The 24,597-nt window shown below is 40.8% G+C and overlaps 1 protein-coding gene across 3 annotated transcripts; it reads left to right on the forward strand.

Annotated features, from left to right (window-relative positions):
• Positions 1–164: 164 nt before the first annotated feature.
• Positions 165–24,203, forward strand: LOC124389117 (Snf2-related CREBBP activator protein). Of its 3 annotated transcripts, XM_046854372.1 has the most exons (35): positions 165–1,239; positions 2,820–2,893; positions 2,981–5,871; positions 6,000–6,041; positions 7,481–7,690; positions 7,805–7,990; positions 8,109–8,249; positions 8,434–8,623; positions 9,403–9,572; positions 9,684–9,771; positions 9,855–9,944; positions 10,718–10,879; positions 11,139–11,356; positions 11,492–11,669; positions 11,761–11,897; positions 12,008–12,177; positions 12,313–12,505; positions 12,628–12,764; positions 12,982–13,168; positions 13,385–13,554; positions 13,643–13,800; positions 13,903–14,103; positions 14,214–14,375; positions 14,498–14,671; positions 15,335–15,646; positions 15,796–15,941; positions 16,077–16,387; positions 16,511–16,713; positions 17,103–17,272; positions 17,504–17,700; positions 17,850–17,964; positions 18,074–18,193; positions 18,293–18,472; positions 18,590–18,673; positions 18,754–24,203. In XM_046854372.1, the coding sequence occupies exons 3-35, from the start codon at positions 3,178–3,180 to the stop codon at positions 22,780–22,782; spliced, it is 11,925 nt and encodes a 3,974-aa protein (XP_046710328.1). In that variant the 5' UTR covers positions 165–1,239; positions 2,820–2,893; positions 2,981–3,177; the 3' UTR covers positions 22,783–24,203. The 3 variants fall into 3 exon arrangements, with proteins under 3 accessions (XP_046710328.1, XP_046710330.1, XP_046710329.1); XM_046854374.1 differs by lacking the exon at positions 14,498–14,671; XM_046854373.1 differs by lacking the exon at positions 6,000–6,041.
• The last annotated feature ends 394 nt before the right edge of the window (positions 24,204–24,597 follow it).

Genomic DNA, 24,597 nt, shown 5'->3' on the forward strand with positions numbered 1-24,597 from the left:
AACTAAATTGTTGTTTATTTACATGTGTGTTATGTATTGCTTCATTATATGTAGCCCCCTGTAAAATCATAATGATTTGTAATTTTATCCGAATATAGAAATTGTTGCTACTTTCTGCAACTCTTCTGACTCAATAGTCCAACAGTATTTCCTCTAAATCCCATATTTGGAGAAAAAAAAAATTCATGGGTGGATTTTATTTTCAACCCCAGTCCTATGGTATCTGTCTCTGTAGAACTCCTATTTAACCTCATGTCCATCCCTCAAGGGTTTGACAGTCAGGTGGATTTTCAGTAAAGGAAGCTTAAGTGTGGGGTTGGTGGCATCCAGGATTGGTGTTATAAATGTATTCTTCAGAGAAGTTGTCATCCTTTATACTACTGAAGCCATACTTTGCCTTAATTGAGGTTAAACTTAAAGCAACTTAAAGCAAACTGCTAATAATAATTAAAAAAAAAAAAAAGGTTGGGTCTTGGTATTTTGTTGAGACATGGTCCAGAAGAGTTTTGGGGCCATTGGGCTGGGAATACAGTGAGCAATCAATCCTGAATGTTGTTTTTATATATATAATTTTTTTTTTTTACTTTATGGTGAGTCTCTTTTACGATGCCTTGCACGGTTCTCTACACTGCTCAGACCCGGGTTGTTTAAAGGTACGTAAAATTAGGGTGCGAATGGAAAAGTGGACCGTGATTGTTTTGTTAGCGCATATAGTATTTATAGCTAGCAAACAGTAACCGTGGATAATACCTAGTAAGTCAGCGACATGAAGCTGAAACTTGGGAATGCCAATAGCGCAAACAAATAACAAAAAAAAAACCGTCTCTGCTAAACGTTACAACTAAATGGATTTTCTGGATAAGGTCGAAATGAAACAACTATTTTAAAAGCAACACCTACCCAAAACAGTAGCTAGCTAGTCGCCTGCAAGGCGATGTGCAAATCGCGCGGTAACACAAATCTCGCGAGATGCCGTTCGGCTCCGCACTTTTTGTCAGCAGTCGCTCGTTCCTCCATTTCGCTGCGTCGAAAGTCTCCTCCCCGCAACCGCTAGACTCAGCGATCCAAACCCAGTCTCTCTCGGACCGGTCTTTAACTTGCTCAAACGAACCGACCAGTACCTCGTTGGGTACCGAGAGGTAGTTTGGAAAACTCCAATTACGGATTGAGTGCGATTTGAGACGGATGGCGACTCCTTCAACGAGAATTTAGTAAAAGAAAAGTGCTCGGAAATTTCAGGTAGGTGGGAACTTAAGATGGCGGCGACGGTGAAAGGAGGGGGGAAATGTAAGCGGTGGGAGGGAGAGTGGGGGAGGAGAAGGAGGGGAGGGGGTGCTATCAGGAGGCAGTAGGGGACTTTGATATGGCGCGTTAAGTTCATTTGATCAACATATCCTTCAGGAATATCAGGAAGTCATCCAGCTGCATGTCAGACTGACTTTTACCACCCGATAGCAGCCACTTTAGACGCGCTGTTATAATCATATTGAATGCTATTAAACTTCACACATGTAGTCACTTTGGGCAGCTTGAATTCAGTTAAAACGAAAAATGATATAGTTCAGTAAAAGTTTTAACAGCTGCTCATGCTGCAGTGTCTCATGACCTGTTTTACCGTTTATTTTCTACATGAACTCTTTAACTCCTGTTAGATTTGTATTTTTGTAAAGGGTTTTATATCAAACTCACACAAAGTGCGTCTCAGCATTTATAAACCCATACCTTGTAAATATTTGAAAGGGTGAGAAATATATATTTTTGTTTAGCATATTGCAGGAGAAATGTTGACAGTCATCTTTTGATCAACACGCATGACCCCCTCGTTGTGACGTCATTGAGTTGTCCGTGTGGCTAGCGCGAGCTAGCTAGGCAGGCAGCGAGCTCGCGGTGTATGAAAGAGCGATGCGACCTATGCGGTTTGTTAGACGGCAGGGTTATAACGCTGTCACGGAACCCAGAAATGCAGCCGGGTCTGGGTCTTTTCCTCACACAAGCCCCACCGATTCACGCAGTTTGAGGTGATGGCGCGTGAGCTAGCTAGCTAGCCAGTCTCCTGTTAGCTTCGCATTCTTTAAGTTTTCATCGCAGTGGCTTACAAAGCACCGAGCATGCACATTCCCATCCTCCTTTTAAATGGCTGCATAGAGCGTCCAAGCAGCTCTGGTTATGGTTCTGAGTGTTTAGGCCCGTGTGTAGTGCACAACACAGCCGCCACACCGCACCAGAGATTTGCCTCTACTCACTACACTTACTGTCGATTACCGAGGGATTCAATCCGTTCTATAAAATCTCTTAACATTTTCACACAAACGGAGATGTGTCATGCTCCAGATGCCGTTTCAAATATTAGGGGAAAAATGCCAATCAGTTCCCACAACACTGCGAGTTACACTAGGCGCAGATGCAGTCCTGCTTGTAGGCTACATAATGAGAACCTCCATGCACTTGATTTATTCCCATTAGTAACCTCGGTACTCGAATCAAGTCTGTATTTCTGTTTTTGTGCATGTTTTGCACTTTGTCAATATACTAAACCGTTCTGGGGATAAATACCTAACCGCCTATTATGTTGGGTAATCTTACTGCATTCATGCTGCTTAGTTCCTGGTCCACCATTATAGTAAGCACATGTAGGAGCTTAAGGAAGTTGAAGGTAGATGTAGGAAGTTGGTGCCACTTAATACACAGACATAACAGCCCCGGGATTGTGATTTCTTTGACTCATTATTACCTAAATACAACTTAGCGTATCCAATTTTATATTTAATCAAATGGTGCATAAAGTTTTAGGTTTTGCTTTTAATTTCTTTTCCCTGTAGATGCAGTGTTGTCTTTGATCTCAGCATCCTGGAAGTGGAAAGTACAGAAGAGACTGGGCTTACACCACAGACAGGTGATGCATTACCTTTTAATTCTTTGTTTAGAGTGTGTGCATCTTGGGTGTAACTAAGTGAATTTATTTGTCATTTTGTTCTTTCAGGTGCGGTGTTTAGCAGAAGCAGTCCAGAAGGAGGAAGGCTTAGGGAGGAGGTGGTGCAGCAGCGCACCCCTCCGGCTGTGGCTGTGCTGGGTGGCATTTCTGCGGCTGCACAGAATGTTGCCGCGCCACCCCAGCATGTCCTGCAGCCGGTCCAAGCTGCCTCACTACCATCACCACTGCTTGACCCTGCCTCTGAGATGGAGCAGCCGAAAGCAGACGTGCATGCTGCAGATCAAGAGCAGACCACCACAGTGGCTCAGCAAAACAGCAACACCGAGGAGCCTGAGAAGTCATCAAGCTTGGACTTCAGTACTGAAGCTGTCCAAAGACAACCCATTCCCCTGGCTGCAGAAAACTGTCAAAATCTCTCAGATAGACTTTCAGCTTGTGACGCAGGCAATGTTAGAAAAGAACAAGAGTTGCATTATGGGTGTAACTTGGAGAAAACAAGCTTTGAACACAGTGAGACAGAAATGGCAGACGGAACTGTCAAGATGGAAAAGGGGCCACTGGTTCCAGAGAAAGCATATCTGGAATGCCAATCAAAGACTGGTAATAAGGACGAACATGGAACAAAGCACACAACCAGACAGAGTACCGATATCTCAACCATTGAGCCCAGCTCAGCAGTGTCCACTGCATGTAAAGCAACAGACAGAGACCATAAGCAACCTGGAGACAGAGAGCAGTTCCAAACTGTACCGTCTCTGCCGTCAGGTCAGAGCGGTTTACTGCTCGAGTCTGATGTCCAGCAACTTGCGCAACAGCCTCATACAGCAACAGTCACAGCCAATGCAGAAATACTTGAGTCGAGTAATGCCAGTATTTCCATGGATGAATTTACGAAACAGAGGCTTACAGCAAATGAAGATGGGACTGTTAATTCACCTGCATCTGAAAAAGAGCAGCAATCCTCAGACACTGGAGGTTTCTCTGCAAAGCAAGGAGAACCTGTGTCTAGACTACCTGGTCTCACAGGAAATGGAAATGGCACCCCAAATAACACAGATGATGATGGATGCTTTTCTAAAAGTCTCCAGCACTCGTCTGTTGTTGCAGTTTCCACCTCTAATGCTGCCTTCCTTCAGAAATCATCCAGTCCTTCAAACCATGCTCAGAACGCACATATTACACAAGCGAACCAGCTGAGCCCTGACTCTGTGAATTGCAGTGAAAACCCTAAATCTGTTTTAACAGGGAACAAGACTAGTACAAGTGGAGGGCAAGAGATTAGGACTGTTTCTTTAGATGGAACAGGAGTATGTTATGATATTTCTGTTAAAGAACCAAAGGTGTTGGGGGATGATACATGCACTCACAATATACAGGCTCTCAAAGTGACTGAAGGGTCCCATGTTGTGGCATGCTGTGCGTCACATGGGATTACTAAACAGAACGACTGTGCCAAAAGTATGCAGATGAGTCCATATCAAGATCACCAGCCAGATGGAAGCTATATATTCTTAAACAAAAGCAAAACGACTAATTCAGGGGGACTAGACTCAAATGAGCCGTGTCTCTCTCAGGTTAAACATGACTGTTTGATCCAACAAGGGCAAGAATCCATTCTAGTAGATCATAAGCTCACACAGATGGAATGCCTAAATGATGGAATCTCAACATCTGATAATATAAATGTGGATGAAAAGCAGGATGAGGGTTCAGAGGATTTCTCTGGAATAAATGCTGTTGAAATGAAAGAGTTAATTGATGTAGGTATTCTAGTGCAGCCAGGGATGGAGGAAACATGGTTAGTTGTAAGCGATCACTCTTCACTGATAGATGGGCAGTGTCAAAGCACAGAGAATGCTGAGATGATTGACGTTAGCACAGAAGCTATGGGACATTGCCCTGAATCACAGACATCTGTTGCTGTCTATGAATGCACAGTACCCTGCTTCCCCCCAGATGCTATTCATGAAGCTGCTAAGATGCTTTTACCAGAAAAAGGTGTAGAAATACCTGCAGATAAACACACTCTTGAGCCTTTAACAGAAGCATTGACAGAAGACCTTCCATCAACCATTTTAGATTCGCAGAATGTTTTTTCTTCCCCAACTTCTGTTACCTCTTCAGAAAATGTTTGCATGCAAAATATGGTTTCAAAACCCATTTTTTGCTCAAGTTCTGAGAGTGCAATTGATGTGTTGGATTCTGCCTTAATCAGTAGCCCTTCTGCTGTCCACGAACAAGTGAAATCCACAGAAATTAACTCGGATGCGTCCCAAATTTCTATTTCATCAAGTATTATTGACCCAAAGTTGCTTATACTAAAAAAAGGTGAGGCTCTCCTCAAACAACCCTCAGTGTTGGCTCTAGTTTCTAGGAACCAGAGCCCACATGGTACCTGTAGTGATTACCTAGATAGAGTCTCTGTAGAGTGCCTTTCAGAATATGACTTAACTACAGACGTTGCAGCTGAAAAAGCGGTTCCAGCACATCTCAGCTTTCATGTACTTAATGCTCCCTGTAATGTTGCTGGTCCAACTTCAAAAGATGAGTCTGAAAAACAGGCCTTAATTCAATCAGAACATTGCCTAGCATTTGAAAAACTGATTCCTCAAGATGAGCCTCTCTTAAACTCTGCTTCATCTACCCAAAATCAGACACACAACTCACCCAAACTGCCTTCTAGTTCAGGCAGTGTGTGTAGTACGATCACTGATCAGTCTGAAGGGCCTATTAACCAGCCATGCCAAGATTCTATGCTGTTGGAGGTGGAGGAGCAACCCTCGCCAGTTCAACATTTGGCAGAAATAAAGGACGCACAGGACAACACTATGGAGCAGCTTGATGCCTCTATAGGAGAGAGCAGTGAGGGCGAAGCAGACGGTTCATCAGAAGCCCAGACCAATGAAAGCACTGTTATTCCTAATCCAGCACAAGATAAGGTAAGGAAGTGATCACTAGAATAGCACCAGAATAAACTACTTTGTGTGCATGTTCACATAGCCATGTAAATACCATCTGATTATGATGCCACAGTTAGCTGCATGTTTGAGCCATGTGTGTTTTGCAGCATGGACAGAGCAGGACAGACACAAAGGCCTTTTTATTAAAGGTAAGAGGTGTCATAAACTTTTCTTGACATCTCTTGTTCTGAGACCGTCACACTTTGCAAGATGACATTTCTCAAAATGCTAAAATATCTGAAGCATAGTGTGAAGTCACAGAAACTCACAACTGCATGTTTTATGTTATAAGGGCTGAAATAAACAATGTTAAATGTAGAGCTGTTGCTATCGATTATTTCGGTTATGTTTCAACGATTAATCCCCCGTTTATCGCGGTGGTTACGTTCCAAAACCTCCCACAATAAAGGAAAACCGTGATAAGGATGGCACCCCAAAAATGCTATTTTATGTGTACTGTACTGTATTAACATTTTACTTTATTTTATAATTAATAATTATATTTTTATTAAGAAAGTTCATTATTTCAACATATAACTCCATTAAAAATAGTTTTTTTGGTTTATCCGTGAGAGACTGGAAAAATCAGCGGAACAAATAACTTATGTGGCAAATGCGATTCCACGATAAACCGGGGTGCGAGATTCGAACCGCAGTAAAGCGGCTGATTACTGTAATTTGATAAGATGTTCGTTTTCTTTATTAAAGGGCAATACCAAATATACAAGAGAAAATGAGACGTCTCTTAAAATAAACAAGTAATGTTTCATTTTTAGAAACATTTATATTTTATTACTGAAAACAAGAATATCTGAAAGCTAAACCCATTTAGCGCATTTAATTGGCATATTGCATAAAAATATATAATAAAAAAACATAAATATAAAAATACATTTCAGATTACTCTTTAAAAATTAAAATAAGTAAATAAATAAATGCACTGTACGGTGTTTTCTTAATGTTTTAGTTTGAAATGATCCCAGTCTTGTGGAAGCCCGTTTCCGCCTCATAAAAAAAAGTTTGTCTAATTTCGACTTTTTATTTTTTTTTTCTCACTTTTCTGACTTTATTTCTAATTGTAGTCCATTTCATTTTCAATGTGTAAAGCTTTCTGCCACTAAAGGGGGTGACGTTGCCCGATTGGCAAAAAAAAAGGCGTAACTGCAAAAAAATACATTCAGAATTGTGAGGAAAAAGAACTGTGTCGGAAACAGGCTTCCATATTAATCGCCTCCTCGTTCCTCGCTTTTTTCTTTCCGTTCCTACATTTCTTTTATTCTGCAGCATCCTTCTGTGTTTACCTGTTCCAGAGTTTAGAGGGTTGTGCGTCAGTAATAATGCTCCGTGGGAAAACGCAGTGCTCAGTGTGTAGTTAAATTGACTGAATAAAGCATCAGGGCAAATCATTTAGGAAGATTTTTTTTGTATTTGAATTACTTGAGTTACTCGAGGAATTGTTTCAGCCCTATTTTAATGTCTGAATACATCCAGTGGCCTTTATTATAGTTTAAAAAAACATTTCTTGGAAGTGTTCTGTTTGTTTTCTTTTATCTAAGACTTGTTACCAAGGTTTTTTTACTTATCTCAGGTTCGACAGTGGATAGCTGGCAGAGGTACATCAAGCTCCACACCGTCTACCTCTCGTACACCATCACCACCTCCTGCTTCCTCATCTGTAGACTGCAAAACTGCTCAGCCTTCTTCCCAGATCTCTGGTGGAGTCTCTCAGTCAGATCAAACACTCAGCCAGCGGCCTCGCTCTGATAAACATACTGATATGGCCGAACTGGCCAAACATGTAAGGGCATCTTTACATTCTTGTTAACCTGTTTTGGATATTAACAAGTATTGATTCCTGCAAGCTTATTGCATTGACTTGAAAGATACTGATGAATATTTATATTTCTCACAGGAAGCAGAAATTGAGCATCGGACACTTTCCCTGAAACGTGAGGGCTTCTGGTCCCTGAAACGTTTATCTCGTGTGCCCGAGCCACTCCGGACCAAGGTGCACTGGGATTACCTTTGTGAGGAGATGCAGTGGCTTTCTGCTGACTTTGCACAGGAGAGGCGTTGGAAAAGAGGCGTAGCCAGAAAAGTAAACCTTTGCAAATCACTGATTGAACACTGAACAGTTTTGAGAACTTTTTTATATTAATTTACAATGCATATCTGATGGCAAGTTCAGTCTAATAAATTAAAATCGGTGTTGGCAGGTGGTACGGATGGTGATGCGACACCACGAAGAGCTACGTCAGAAAGAAGAGAGAGCAAAGCGTGAAGAGCATGCCAAACTAAGAAGGATTGCTGCTTCTATTGCAAAGGAAGTCCGTTCTTTTTGGAGCAGTGTTGAGAAGGTGACTTGGATTATTGTGCTGAATGTGCAGTACTATTAGCTGGACAATTTTGTGTTAGAGAAAAAACATCTGAATTATTAATAAAAAAGTCTTTTTTTTTTTTTTTTTTTTTTTTCTTTTTCAAGCAACCTTTATTATCCTTCATGTTTATTTAATGATCTCTTTTACTGTTTACTCCGAACAGGTAGTGCAGTACAAACAACAATCTCGGCTTGAAGAAAAACGTAAGAAGGCCCTGGATCTGCAGCTGGACTTCATTGTTGGTCAGACCGAACGCTACTCTGACCTGCTTAGTCAGTCTTTGCAAGCTACACCTGCAGCCCCTACCAGTGTTCCTTCCCAACGCGGTCACCTAAACACAACTGAGGAGGATGGTAAGTAAAATGCCGGCACAGAAAACTGCCTGTGTTTTAATATTAACAAATGTTCGATCAGCATGTTAAATGTTTTAAAGAGATGCGTGTTATGTACAGATGCTTTTTGCAAGTTGCAAATGTTTAAATAGTAGTGTTGGGCAGTAAACAAATGGTCAGTATTACTGGTAGTATGGTGCTTTAAACTTTTGAACCTTTTTGTAATATTGTGCGTGTTTGTATATATTTCATTAAATATATTCTTTTGGTACACAGTTTATTCAAAGAGTTGATTAATGTATGATTAGGATCAGCACACTTAAAACATGATTAATGATAAATAAATGTGTCAGAAGAACAGATAGCCAAGATATGAAGTGGCGTTTTGGATAGAGGGTCTTGAAGCAGCCATACCTGACTTGCATGATTCTTTTAAAAAATAATAACAAATGGGCTCTATGAAACATTATTGGAAAGAACCTGGGCATTCCAAGATTATGTGGTGGATCAGAGAATGTTTGGAAAGTAAAAAAGAGAGGGTATTAGAGACTTTGTGTTGATTATGTTTTTGGATACCTCCATGGGCACTTGGGTACTACTATTGAACTGTCTGGATTTCTGATGAATAAAGTCTTCTTTGACACCACATCCCTGGATCCTGAACTTAGTTTGTTTCTTTTACTTGGCATTTTAAGTTTATTATTGATTTTGTTTATATTGGTAATAATTGGCCCCAAAAATAGTAACCCTACTGCCTTGTGCAAGTTCTAAATATATATTTTTTGCTTTGTTTTTTATAGATATTGACTTTGAGCCTCCATGTGAGGAGGAAGATGATGAAGAGACAATTGAGGTAGAGGAGCAGCAGGAAGGAAATGATGCAGAGTCTCAGAGAAAGGAGATTGAGTTATTGAAGCAGGAGAGCACATTGCCACTGGACCAGCTGCTTAGTACCCTCGCTGTCCCAGAGGTAATACCTGAACTATTAAGCACTACACTCAACAACTCACGTCTTACTGCATTAGAAATATTGTTGTCTGTGGTGGACATGTGCTTACAATGATCCATGATCATCATGCAGGGCCCTATATCTGAAGAGGAAGCATCAGATGAATCTTCTTCTACAGTTGAAGATGAGGACAAAGAGTTTTCAGCCAATGAGGAAGATGGTAAGTGTGTCTTTTTTCATTGTATTGTCTATGTGCTTGAAGAAATGTCACCTTTTAATTAAACGGCTATGTAAATCTTAAAGCGGAAGATGTGGAGGACACCATAGAAGCCCAAGAGGTGATTGAGGGAGATGGAGACCATGTGGAAGAACTTGATGACTTGGCTAAAGAGGGTAACTAGTGTTTACATATTTTTTGTAGTTGTTCTTATTACTTAAAAATATAGCCCAATAACAATGTGGCAGTTAAAAAGAGCTTTTAGGGGAGTGTTTGATGAGTGAACATGAAACCTGAGGATTCAATAACTATACATGAGTCTGTGTTTACATAGATAGAATAGGTAAGATAGTCCGTTCTTCTAAAAGTGTTCAGCTACCTTGTGACATTGCATAAGCACCAAGTTTTATTAGTTTTAGTAATGGAGGGAAGTGGTCCCCTGGTGATCTAGTGGTTAGGATGCGGCGCTCTCACCGCTGTGGCCCGGGTTCGATCCCTGGTCAGGGAACCAACCCCAGCCACTCTTAGTGCCGGTCGCAAGCCCGGATAAATGGGGAGGGTTGCGTTAGGAAGGGCATCCAGCATAAAAACATGTGCCAAATCAAACATGCGGATGATCCGCTGTGGCGACCCCTAACGGGAGAAGCCGAAAGAACGTTTTAGTAATGGCTGGAAGCACACAAGGTTGAGATCTTCTTACTGTGTTTCCCTTGAGGATAGAAATGTCATATGATACATGTGATTTAACAGAATAACCTTGTATTGATTTGTATTGATAATCTCCTCTAATAAAACAAATTTCACACATGAATTATACATGATTAGACTTTTTATACACGTCTTTGTGCTGCTGTCCTGCTGTCTTCACACATTTAAAAATTCAGATTTTTTTTAGAATTAATTTAGTCATAAGTGTGTTGAGCGTTTTATCTTTGCTCTTGGACCTAAGGTGAGATGAGTCTTGATGAACTGCTAGAGAAGTACAAAGGGGCTTATGCCTCTGATTTTGAAGAACCTTCAGCATCACCAGTGTTCTCCGAGGGATCAGAAGGAACTGAAGATGAAGATGAGGAAGAGACAGAGGGAGATGAAAGTGATGATGCCTCTTTAGGTAAAGTGTGGCATTTCTTTCATTTAAAAACACCAGGCTTGTTTGCATATCCAGAAGTTAAGCTGGAAATCTAGACATGATAAAAATATTTATTTAAATGTTTTTGTAGATTATCATAGGAAATTATAATGAAAATTAAACTTAATTTTTGTTGAAATATAACTGTATAAACTGTACTAGTTGTTCAAATTGTTTATCAAGACTGGTATTGGTCTTCTGATCTCAAAGTATGTCTCATTTCTCTAAATGTAACTTTTAGACTCGGCAGAAAACAGTGATGAAGAGGATGATGCTGAAGCTAAGGAAAGTGATGAGGAGAATGAAGATGATGCAGGAGAGGGGATGGAGGTTTTACTGAGAGAGGGAGATCACAGCCCCTCTGTCCCCACGTCTCCACGCCCCAAAAAGGAGATCAGTCATATAGCTGCTACTGCTGAAAGCCTTCAGCCTAAAGGATATACACTGGCCACAACAAGTGTAAGGGATTGTCATTTTAACAATGTCTGGGATGAATTTAGTATCTTCTCTTTTGTAATTTATTAGTGCAATGTTTTGAAGGTAGATTTAGAATTTATATTATAAAGACAGAGTTTTAACTTCATCAATTTCTAGGTGAAAACACCTATTCCATTCTTACTACATGGCAACCTACGTGAGTACCAGCACATTGGACTAGACTGGTTGGTCACCATGTATGAAAAGAAGCTTAATGGTATCCTGGCAGATGAGATGGGACTTGGTAAAACTATTCAGACTATTGCCCTGTTGGCACATCTGGCTTGTGAGAAAGGTATGAAAATATCCAGACATTGCTTTAAAGAATGTTCTTATTTTTGCAAATTGTTTGATCGGAGATGTTTAAAAATCTTTGCATTTTACAGGTAACTGGGGCCCTCACCTAATTATTGTGCCCACCAGTGTAATGCTGAACTGGGAGATGGAGCTAAAACGTTGGTGCCCTGGCTTTAAAATTCTCACTTACTATGGCAGCCAAAAAGAGCGCAAACTTAAGAGACAGGTAAGCCTGGATATTCGCTCACTTTCACCAGAACTTTTTCGGTTTCTGATTACCTTTTGATTTTGTTGTTTTTTTTGTTTTTTTTTGGGGGTCCCCCATTCTTTTAATAGGGTTGGACCAAACCCAATGCGTTCCATGTGTGCATCACTTCATATAAGCTGGTTTTGCAAGACCATCAAGCATTCAGACGCAAATCCTGGAAATACCTCATTCTGGATGAGGCACAAAACATCAAAAACTTCAAGTCTCAACGTTGGCAAAGTCTACTAAACTTCAACAGGTGCTTATTGAATATTTCAGATTTTGAAAGTGGAAAAAAAATTCTGCACAGACATTTGTCTTTGTCATTTTATTTTGCTCAAAATTAACAGTATTCTGGCATGATTTCTCTTCTCTGTTTCTCTTGGATCTGAAGTCACCGGCGGCTACTGCTTACTGGTACTCCGCTGCAGAACAGTCTGATGGAGCTGTGGTCGCTCATGCACTTTCTAATGCCGCATGTCTTCCAGTCCCACCGTGAATTCAAGGAGTGGTTCTCCAACCCTCTGACTGGGATGATTGAAGGCAGCCAAGAATATAACGAGGGTCTTGTAAAACGGCTGCACAAGGTGAGTACCTTCATCGATGAGAGAAAATAATTCAATAATTGCACCCACACCTGCAAACAGTTGCCCTGCAATAGCTTGTGGCTCTTTGAATCACATCTACTTAATGTAACCCTTGTGCATAGGTTCTAAGGCCCTTCTTGCTTCGGCGTATAAAGGCAGATGTGGAGAAGCAAATGCCCAAAAAATATGAGCATGTTGTGCGCTGTCGCCTCTCCAAAAGACAACGCTTTCTCTATGATGACTTCATGGCACAGGCCTCGTGAGTGTAGTAAATAAATATGGAACAAATACGAATAATGCTATAAACATATGGTTGTTTGATAAGTTATATATAATGTCAATATATAAATCATGTCAATATATTGTAAAGAATAAGCTATAGGTAGATCGATGATAAAATTCTTCTATTTCTTTTTTTGTTTTTTTTCACTTTTTGCTGATTTCTGTTCTTATTTTTATTTATGACTAATCACCAGAACGAGGGAAACTCTAGCCAGTGGACATTTCATGTCTGTAATCAACATCTTGATGCAACTGCGTAAAGTGTGCAATCACCCAAACCTTTTTGACCCACGGCCAATCCAGTCTCCATTTATCACAGAGAATATAACTTACTCCACTGCCTCCCTGGTTCTAAAGGCCTTGGAAAAATCTCCTTTCGAGGTGAGCATTTTTGCCACTTTCAACATAAAACATTGTTTAAACATGTTTTGTGTTGTCCTTTATTGGTCAGTTTTAATGTGTCTATGGTTTTCCATATCGTAATGAAATAAATAAAATGCATGCTATGCTTTCCTTTAGATGTAATTAGAGAATACATGTCTATTTGTTTATATGAAGCTATATTTCTGAGTTCTGTGGCTGTATTTCCCCTTACAGCGCTGTGACCTCTCCATGTTTGATCTGGTCAGCCTGGAAGGCCGTGTCTCTCGGTACCAGGCAGATGTTTACCTTCCTCAAAGGAAAGTAACCCGCCAGCTGATCCAGGAGATTATGGAGTCCCCTGAGCCTCCACCCAGACCTAAACCTATTCGCATGAAGGTCAACAGGTAATTGATTTGTAGAGCATGTACAGTATTTAATTTTGCTAATTCATGATTATCCAATAATGTGTTGTTGTGTTGTCTATATGTAAAGGATGCTTCAGCCACTTCCCAAATCTGATGGACGTTCAGCAACAACATTAAATAACCCACGGCCCACTTGTCCGGTCTCTCCTGCAGTTCAGCCTCTACGGCCACCTCAAATAACTGAGGTCACTCATACTCAGGCTCTTGTACAGCCGACACCTCAAGGTTAGTGTGGCATTTTAGTTCTTTGTTGTATAAAAGCATTGACTAGCTCAAGGGCAATTGTTGTTTTGTAAATCTATCTTAATTGAGGAGTTTGTCTTTCAGTGTCTACAGTCACTGCTGTTGCTGCTCCACCAGCTCCTGTGAGCCAAAGTTTTATCCCCACTGGGTCTGCAAACTCGGTTATGAGTATTCGACATGCAACACCTTCCACTGCCCCAACTGTGTCGGTTACCCCACAACCCACTAGTAATGTTATGACACAGAGGGTGCTTCTCAGCCCTGACATGCAGGCCAGATTACCATGTAAGTGCACTGGAGCATAATGTTCATATATAATAAAGTACGTATCTCCTGAGTGTTTTTTGTTGTGTTTTAACGATATCTTTGTTTTCATTTAAATATTGTTTATGCAGCTGGAGAGGTTGTGAGTATTGCCCAGCTGGCCTCCTTGGCTGGTCGTCCAGTGTCGTCCAGTCAGGGCAGTAAGCCTGTCACATTTCAGCTGCAGGGTAACAAACTTACCCTATCTGGTGCTCCGCTCCAAGTTCCTGTTGCCCAGCCACGATCTATACAAGGTGAGTGCAATTTTAGACTGCCTGCATGATCAGCTTTGGATGGGTATATTTTCCTACACACCTGACTAAGTACTGGTTTAGTTATGGCCTAACACTTTGTCCTGTGGTTGTGTGCCCTTTAGGAAATGTAATGCATCTGGTATCCAGCGGTGGGCAGCACCACCTTATTAGTCAGCCAGCTCAGGTTGCAGTTCTCCATACACTTAGTCAGTCAGGTAGTATCTCAGCAAATTCCAACCCAACCAGCACAATCCCAACCTGCTCTGGACTAGCAGTACCTCTAACTGCTGCTCAAGGTACTGGCACTTGAGTGTCCTTGTCCTTGCTGTCCTTGAGTTTATTACAATCATTCTTACCTTAATGACTACAGTGCAGTAGCCTGGGTACCAAACTACCTGTTACTCAGCAGAGCAAGATATGGGTGCATAAATTGGCATTAAAGGGGTAAAAAGAGATTGATGCTACAAGGCCTTATGTGAGATTGTTTTAATTTTTTATTTTATTTTATTAGACTTGAGTAATGATTTCATAATATGTACAGAAACATGAGACAGGTATATTATTGCATGGTAAGTGATAGGGAAGTATTTCAAGGCTCTTTTTGGTGGCTCTTTCTAAAATTAAGTATATTGTGTGGTTGAATAGACAAATGCTTCTCTTTTACTTTTATATATATATATGATGTAATATTTGAAAAAGATTTTAACAGATTCACAGGCATCTTAAATATGGATACATGCTTTTTCCATTTTTTTCCATTTGGATTGTGCTTTACTTATTAAACTCTGCTGATCAAAGAACTCTATAAATCTAAACACATCACCAGACCCAGCAACTGAGTTAGCTCTGCTATTGTAATCCATAGTATGGTGCCCAGTCCGAAAGAATTGGCACTTTTTGTTTTTTAGTATTGGTTGGAAAATATTGAACCTATATTATTTTATCATTCTGTCATTCAGTTCCATCAACCAGGGTAAGTGGACCAGGAATTGTTAAGATTGTCGTTCGCCAAGCAGCAGGCAAAGAAGTTGGGCAGGTCCCCACTTTGGCTGTGCCCCCATCTCCTCGCGTTGCCGCTCCTCAGTCAGTTTTGTTGCACCCACATGGGACCCCAAGTGCTGCTTTCAGACCACCCATTGCTCAACAGCCTTCCCAGCGACTTCCTGTTCACCTCGTTCCTCCTCAAGTTCCTACCACCAGTCCCTGCCAACCTCAACCTTCATGTTCTGTGGTGAAGGTTGTGGAGGGAACATCCCCAGGCACAGGGTTAGGTGAGCAAAATTTGGATCAGATTATAATTTATTTTTTATTATTTAAACATGTAGTGCATGGGGCATTGGGACTTATGACATTTAGTATAAGATTAGGTATAGACTAATAAGCTTTTGTTCTCTCTTTGTCCTCTTTTTTTTTTCTGTAGCTAAGGCAAATGCTTCATTAGGGGGTGAAGAGAGCAGCAGTGATGTTCTTGCTCATAAACCTATGTCCTCATCTCAAAGCCATGCATTTGGACTTCAGCGTCCCAGAATCCAACCTCCACCTCCACCACGAACCCCATTTTACATGGTACAATTTAAATAGAAGCCAAATAATAATATATTGTACATTCTAGTACATCATAACCTATTTATATATAAATGTTAAAATATTTAAAATGCCTATATTGGCTCAACAAACTTGATTCATGTTCTCTTTTTGCAGTCATGGCTTGCAGATCGTCATAAGGCCCAAAGAGATGACCAGATCTCGCAAATCTTTCGAAACAATGAATTGCTCTGCAATGCAAAACCTGTGTTTGGTCAAGAGGTTTTGGATTTTCTCACCTTCCTCTCAGGCTCTAGTCCCAATCCGACTCGACCCACCCTTAACAGGTGGAGCCATTCGGGGTATAGTTCTTGTCTCATTGCTCAATCCCAGCATAATAGAGACTACCTGGACCAGAGTAAAGCTCTGCGAGAAGCTATTCATTCCTCTCAAGAAAGACTATGTCTGATATCTGAAGTCATAGACAGGTATGCTTAATGTTACATCCTTTATACTGAAATTCTGTACCATTTATCAATTAATAGTCTTTAAATCTGTTAATTTTTTTTATACCAATTATTATATAATCAGAACTTTGCAACACCCCACAGGTTCACGTTTGTCATCCCTCCAGTGGAGGCCAGGCCTATTACCATGCATTGCTGCCATCCACCCCCTTCCCTCAGTTACCAGCAAGCTCTTTTTTCCTCTTCAATATCTGCTCATTTTTCTCCCCTTATGCATATGTTGCACCGCATACACTGTAATATGCGGACACACTTCCCTGATTTGCGACTTATCCAGTATGACTGTGGTGAGTATCTGTATGAGTGTGGTGATTAATTGCAATTATTTTTAGCTTATGTAATTGTATTCTATATATGTGATTCTCCAGTGGAAAATAAATGGTAATTTATTTTTGCATAATTTGCAAATAAATGTTTTGGGCACCACAAAAGTAAAGTAAAATTCACACACACACACACACGCATATATATAAAACCGAAATTTTCCCAGATACTCTAAACCAAGTATGCTAACCTTTTATTTATGCACTTTTCGTTCAATGTACAGCTTATGCACATTATTGAATGAATTGGAATCTTTTTTTTTTATTATTTTTTTATATAGTTTATAATTTATATAATGCATCTCATTCTATTTTTGTGAAATAATTATGTAACTGAAATTGCTTTTAATTAGGCAAGTTGCAGACTCTCCATATTCTGCTGCGGAAACTGAAGTCTGAGGGTCATAGAGTGCTAATATTTACTCAAATGACCCGTATGCTGGATGTCCTGGAGCAGTTTCTCAACTACCATGGACACATTTACTTACGGTTAGATGGCAGCACGCGGGTAGAGCAGAGGCAGGTAGGGGAAGAGATCTGGTTCTTGCATTAAACTGATTTTAAATCTTAAATTGTGTGAACATACCTCTAAAACCATCTATTAATTTTGTGGTGTTATACTTTAATAGTTTTGGTACAGACACAACTTTGTTTTATTATCCTTTTTTATTTTTTTTTATTTTTTTAAGCAGTTCTTGTACCCAGTACCCAAGTTTTTCAAAAGTAAATTACTTTTACATTCTTTACCTCTTAGGCCTTGATGGAACGTTTCAATGCAGACCGTCGAATTTTCTGTTTCATCTTGTCAACCCGGAGTGGTGGTGTGGGAGTAAATTTAACTGGGGCTGACACAGTGGTGTTCTATGACAGTGACTGGAACCCCACTATGGATGCTCAGGCTCAGGACCGCTGTCATCGCATTGGACAAACAAGGGATGTTCACATCTATAGGTAACTGTTAGAATTCGGATTTAAAATAATTACCGGAATTCTGTACATATAATACTTTCTTCGGGATTTAGTTTGGAAATGGCAAATCTTTATTTAAAATGTTTCTATATGCTTCACACTGAATCTCTTAAATGCTACATCTTATTTAGACTGATCAGTGAACGGACTGTGGAGGAAAACATTTTGAAAAAAGCCAACCAGAAGAGAATGTTGGGAGATATGGCAATTGAAGGGGGTAACTTCACAACTGCGTTTTTCAAAGAGGTACAGTTCATTCATATGAATTTCTGAATTTGTTTCATAATGAAATAAAAATCATTAATCATTATCAGTAATGTGAAATGTTAAAAATCCTTCTATTTTACACAAACAGCAAACTATTCGAGAATTGTTTGATGTGTATGAGGGAGAAAAGAAGGAAGCTGAAACAAGTGTACCTCCCTCAGATGATGAGGAAGGCATAAACAAACAACAAACTACTATTCTGGAGCAGGTAAAAATGATTCTTTTGACATAGCTAGACAAGTACAGATTTGTGTCATTTAGAGTATTTGTTTAGGCAACTGATGATTTGTTTTACTTTTCTGATCAGGCTTTGTGTCGTGCTGAGGATGAAGAGGACATCGTGGCAGCCTCCCAAGCCAAAGCAGAGCAGGTAGCCGAGTTAGCAGAATTTAATGAAAATATTCCTCTAGATGATGGTGAAAGCAGAGACCAGGAGGAGGAGGAACTTTCCAAAGCTGAGCAGGAAATTGCTGCACTGGTTGAACAGGTAACAGTTTATGTATATGTAAAAAAAAAAAAAAAAAAAAAAAAACAAACAAAAGGAAATTCTTACAGTTTTATACTGCCTTCTGGTAAATAAATGTCTTGTTTTTGTTTTTAACAGCTGACGCCCATAGAGCGATATGCCATGAATTTTCTGGAGGCATCTCTTGAGGATATTTGCAAAGAAGAACTGAAACAGGCTGAGGTAACCTTGGATTAATAAGATTCTATTTACTGTATGACTGATAGGAATTGCAGTTAACAGTGCTTGTTTACTCATTACAGGAGCAGGTTGAAGCTGCAAGAAAGGGATTAGATCAGGCAAAAGAAGAGGGTCTAAAATTACATCAATCTTCTGATAATGATGATGATGACTCCATGCCTCACACTCCTGAAGAACACCCTCCAGCTCGCCGTACACGCAGACAAAGAGAGAAAGGTGCTCCCTCTACGAGGGTTAGTGGCAGGCTTAGAGGAACACCGGCTAAAATGGATGATGATGGATCTACAACACATCCATCCCCAGACAGAGAAAGAGGGAGGAGAGGGGAGACAAGTGTAAACCGTGCTGCTGGGCCTAGTTCCAGTCTGAAATCCTCCCAGCTAAAAGAAGTGCCTGAAAAACTTCGTAGTGGTGTGCGAGGTAGATCAGGAAATGAAGACGTGGCTTCCTCAACATCCACTGTTGGAGGACCCCTGAAACTCCAAATTGATCAACAGCTCTCTGATTCGGAAAGATCCAAAATGCTATCACAATATCATAAATCCCTGTGTCCAGTGCCTTCAGATGCCACTTCTTCATCGGTGGACCAAAATGCCAGTGGACATACTTCAACACTAACAATACTATTCAGAGATACAGGCGATGAGCATGGACCAGAGACAGACACAAACACCCCTCAACAGATAATGAAGGAAAGGAGGGCATCTGTATCTTCAGAATCTGTTTGCTCTCCAGAACATCAGTCAGAGCAGGATGGCCAGCATTCACTCTTTCCTTCGCTAACATCTCCACATTCTCGTTCACCACGTAAGCGACAGTCCGCTGATGAAGAGGTCCTGAAAGGCCTTCCAGAAGATTCACCTTCTGCAAAGGTGCTTAGAAAGCTTCCGGGTCGACTTGTCACGGTGGTTGAAGATAAAGAACCAAAGCGACGAAAAAGGGGGGAATGTGGGAGTGGAGGAATACATACTGAAGGTTCCTCTGAAGAAATTGAGCATGCTGAGTCTTCACAAGATTCAATTCATCTGTCACCAAGCCAATCTATTAATGATAATTCTCTTCAAAAATCACCTTCAACATCCCCCTCTGAGACACGTCAAGGACAGGAACAGGCCTCCCCTTCATCACTTGTAAATCCAGGGAGAGGCTACCACCCTTACTCACCTACACACCATTCACCAGACATGCCTGTCCTTCGGAACTTACCGGTGCGCCGGCGCTTGGAGACGGAAAGTCGAATGGCTGCTCAATTAGGAGAACAATTCCAATGTCGAGGCAGAGGACATGACCGACGCACTCCCCTGTCACCAAAGAAACAGGAGCCTATTTCATCTAAGGATGGCAGTACCACCCCTACTGCTGCTTCTGATGCTAATGCAGCCTGTTTATCTCAAGGGAAACGTAAAAGAGGTCGACCTCCCAAAATGTCCCCTAAGCCACCAGAACCCCAAGAACAGGATATCAGTGTGGCACAGAAATCTATTAATGAAGAACGAAGTCCACCTCAGTCACCTAAGCGTAAGAGGGGACGACCTCGCAAAGATTCCACTACAAATACAGTAGAGAGTGTTAAACTTGAAAAAGAATCAAGTAGTTCTACAAACTTATCCATTTCCCAGGAAAGCATTTCTGCTGTAAACGTAATTTCAAATGGTTCCAGCTTTGGGCCTTTGGTACCATCTGTTCCTGAGTGCCCAACAATGAACTCTGAAGTTGATGGTGATTCTGAATCATTTAAAACTGCTGACCCTCCTCAGTTTCCTAAAACAGACACTCAAGACATTCAATTCAGCACTCCCCCACCTCATGCACCTAGTGAATCTCAGAGTAATCAAACATCCACCCTCAAACTGCCATCTGAGCACACACATTTAAAAGACCCAGCTCTGAACTCTGTCTCTTCAGATCTTTCACTTTCAGCTACTCCACACGTGATTCAGACAGAAAATGCCATTCAGACGAACACAAAACCTTCATCGCCGTCTGCTACCACTCCAAGTGATAGTTTTGATAGCGCCACTTCTAAACCTGCCAAAGAGTGCATAATTCCATCAGCATCCTCAGTTTGTCAAAGCACTCAAGTAACCACATCACCATCACAGCTCTCAACAAAATCTAATCAGTGTACAGATCTTACCCAAGTTTTAACTGTATCTACTGAATTGCTGGCTCAACCAGTGCTTGAAAGCAACGTATCAAGTCCTTCACTGACCTCTGATAGTGTGGAATCAACTGCATTTACCAAAACAGTTGAGCTTCTCTCTGAATCCACTGTGACAACAGGATTTCAGCCATTATCAGTTCCTGACTCTACTCAGCCTTCTGTTCAACCTGATCTGCCACTGGAAACTCCATTAAATCAGAACCAGACAAACACTGCTCTTTCACAATCTCAGCCTGACTTAACTCAAACAGTCACCACACATTTAAGCGAAATACCTTTAACCCCTATGTCTTTTCCTGAGTCACTTGAAATGACATCTGACATTTCTCAGCAGTCACCTGAATCTAGGCAGAGAAATATACATATTCCTGTACATGCTGAAGAACAGATATCTTCAAATCAGCCTAGTGTTTCAAAGGAAGATGGCTTAAGTACAGTAGAGAAGGAAATTGACATCATTGAAAAGTTTGGGAAAGCAGAAAGAGATGATAGCCAGTGTCAGGCAAAAAAGAGAAAATTGGAAAATTTTCCAGAAGATCAGAAGTCTGATGAGCCCTTAACCTCCGAAGCAATGATGCAAAACACTCTCGAGAATGTGACTGATGCTCTACCTGATGAGGAGAATAAGACAAAGGATCAAGAGAGCAAAAGCACAGGCAAGAAAAAAAACATTTGTCGGCAAAGCAGTCAGGAATCTGTTCGTTCATCCTCTCCGTCTTCTGTTTCTTCCAGTGGTACTCTTTCATCACAGTCAAAAAATTCAACAGAGAGCCGTATGCCAGCAAAGAGAAAGCGAATCGAGAGAGGTTTAGAAAAAGATAGTACAGACAGAGGGTCTGATCAAGAGCCAGTGAAACCTGAGAGTCGGTGTTCCAACTCTGCTTCCTCAGATTCAGAAGACTCCACTGGTCAAGAAAGACGTCTTACTCGTTCATCACACAAACGTTTGGAGAAGGTGATCATGAGTGACGAGGGTGAGAAGAGCAGTAATGGGCGAAGGCGGTCTAAAAAGAAAGTGACCAAAGATGTAGAGGCCACTGCAGCAACACCTATTAGGTTAACCCGTAAATCCATAGGCACACAACCTAGTCCAAAACTGACTTCTTCAAACTCAGCTGAGCCTGAGGTACTAGGTAAACGCTGCTCAGCACTCAATGCCGCTGCTAAACTTCTGGCTATGAGAGGAAAGGGACCAGATCCACCAAGTTCCAGTTCCAAATTTAAGGCTATACAAGGACAGCAACCCACTTTTGACAAAATCACTAAGTCTAAAGTTAAACAAGATCAGGATTCCCCTAAGTCAAATTCAGTTGTTAATAAAACAGAGAGTAGTGTACAAACCCCTGCTAGTTCAACAGATTCCCCACGCCACGCCACTGAAACAGGTCACTCTGCCTCGCGTTCAACTCGGCAGCGACCAGGCCATCTTGTGCCTCCCTTGGACACTGAAGTCAAAAGAGCCAAAAAAGAGGAAAAGAAAAAGACTTCAGATAAGAAAGAGGACGTTGAGATAGAAAACAGAGAGACAAGGTCTTCAAGAGGACACAGTGCTTGTAGTAGTGTAAGTAGTGAAAGAGGTGCAGACAGCAGCAGGAGCCGGAGTAGTAGCAACAGCAGCCAGTGCACTCGCAGCCTGAGCTCACGGAGCACTGGTCCACCATACTCCCACTCGAGAGCTCCTTCATCAGGTAGCGACACTGAAAAAGGGAAAGGCAGGCAAAAGAAAACGGCAGAGAATCGAGGCCGTGAAAGCAGGAGAGAGAGGCATTCAAAAAATCATGGAAAGCCAGAGCCCAGTGTTGGATCAAGTGAGGGAACTCCTGACAGGGTGCTGAGGAGTGTTGCTGCGCTAGCAGCAGCCCAGGCTCGCACTCCAGCCAGCAACACTCGTTCTTCCTCCAGTCAACAACGGCACTCCAAAACTTGATTAAGGACGAGTGATAATGACTGGGAACTGCAGTAATGAGAGGAAGGTTTTTTACGGGTTTTAAGGAAAGGGGATCAAACTTGCCATTCTTTAACACTGTCTGTGAGGTGTTGAATCTTGTCAATTGCATTTTGCAGTAAGAACTAAACTTGGGTGCATTCTATTAAGCCATCTTGAGTGTGGAGATGGGGAAAACGCATTATACATTATAAATATGGCATTGGTATGGTCTTGGTAATAAGTTTAAAAGAACTATACCCAACTATACCACAAGGACTTTGGACAGCTGGGCAAGGGGCAAAGTTGTTTAGTTCACACTATGTACTGTAATCATTTAAAGACTGGAATACTAAGAAAAGTATCTGTTAAGATGGGTCATGTGTGCCCTATATACAGAGTTTACTTGTGCTGCAAAGGTGATTGCATAAAGTAATTTATGCTACATTTAAAAGGTTGAGTGATTGTTAACATTTTTAAGCAGTTGGGCTATGACAAAATGTGTGCCTAGCTGTTGACTATTGTTTGTTTCAAGTCAGTTGAAAAATTAAGAATATTCTGTGGTTTCTTCCAGGGTATGAAGAGAGCAGGTCTGTAAATGTGATTTTGCTGCACTATGCTGGAGTTAGTCTTTATTCAGACCTCCCCGTCTTGTGTATTTTTTTTTTTTTCCTTCTCTATAAGTTACTTTTAAGTCCAACCTGCATTTCTCCATTTGCACATCTTATATAATACCCCTGGATAGTTTTTACATCGCTTTCAATCAAGTTTATAAATTACTGGTACCTCACACTATGTATATCTTTGAGCTTGTGAAAAATTTTGAAGTCTGCTTGTCCTTTGCTTTTTGGCAATATGGAAATGAAATGCAACCTCATTCTTTCACCTTTTTCCAAAGTATTAGTGGTCAACTTTCTATTAAACTTTGTTGTCGAACAGTCTCAAGTTAGTGTGACAAAGTGAGAGTGCCTGTTGATCCACATATGACTGGATCCCTGTATGCCTTGTTAAGAAAACAAATTTGGACTTTGTGTTTAAAATGTAATAAAGAAATTTTCCATCCAGAACCACAGGGGATACACCTGTTAGAGTACAACAATACTGAAAGCACCTCTCCAGTGTAAATTGCTGTTGTCATCATTTTTGTTTTCTTAGTTATTTTTATGGTAAACTCCAAAAGAAATTCTCCTGCATAAACCTCCTGAATATTTTCTTTTCCAGCAAAACCTTGACAGTTGATGTCATTATCCCATTTTGGGGTTGACACTTATTTTGGGGAATGGGTAGAATGTGGTGATAGTCTTATTTTTATTTTGTCTCTTTGAATTTGTTACATTCCTTTTGTTCCCATGTAATTCCAAATTGTTTTACTTGAAAGATTGAAACAACAAAAGTCAGTTGAATAAAAAGACCAAAAATATAAATGTTTTGTCGTGTGTGGGTGTGTGTGGGTGGGGATACATGGGAGAATATTGTTGATTCATCAGTTCCAGTCACTTCCACTTCAATCTAGTTCAGGCTGCCAAAAAAGGTGCCCTGCAGTAGAAGTGTTTCATTCCCCAGTGAATTTGGCTTCTATTCAGGGCACTGAATCCATGCCTAGTAGACATTGTTCAAATTGCATTTCTACACAAGTATGTTTTTCCTTGTTATTTTCAGGATTGCTTTTTTATAGACCTTTCTGACTGCAGAGCAAAACCTGAATGTGTGTCCATGTTGGGGGCACAAATATTTCCAGCTGCTCACTTTGCCTGTGTTTCAACGATTCCAGAAATTGTTAAACCTGTCAAACATAAAATCATGGCTTTCAAACTTTTT

Source organism: Silurus meridionalis, chromosome 7 (genome assembly GCF_014805685.1).
Source record: "Silurus meridionalis isolate SWU-2019-XX chromosome 7, ASM1480568v1, whole genome shotgun sequence".
Taxonomy (NCBI): Eukaryota; Metazoa; Chordata; class Actinopteri; order Siluriformes; family Siluridae; genus Silurus; species Silurus meridionalis.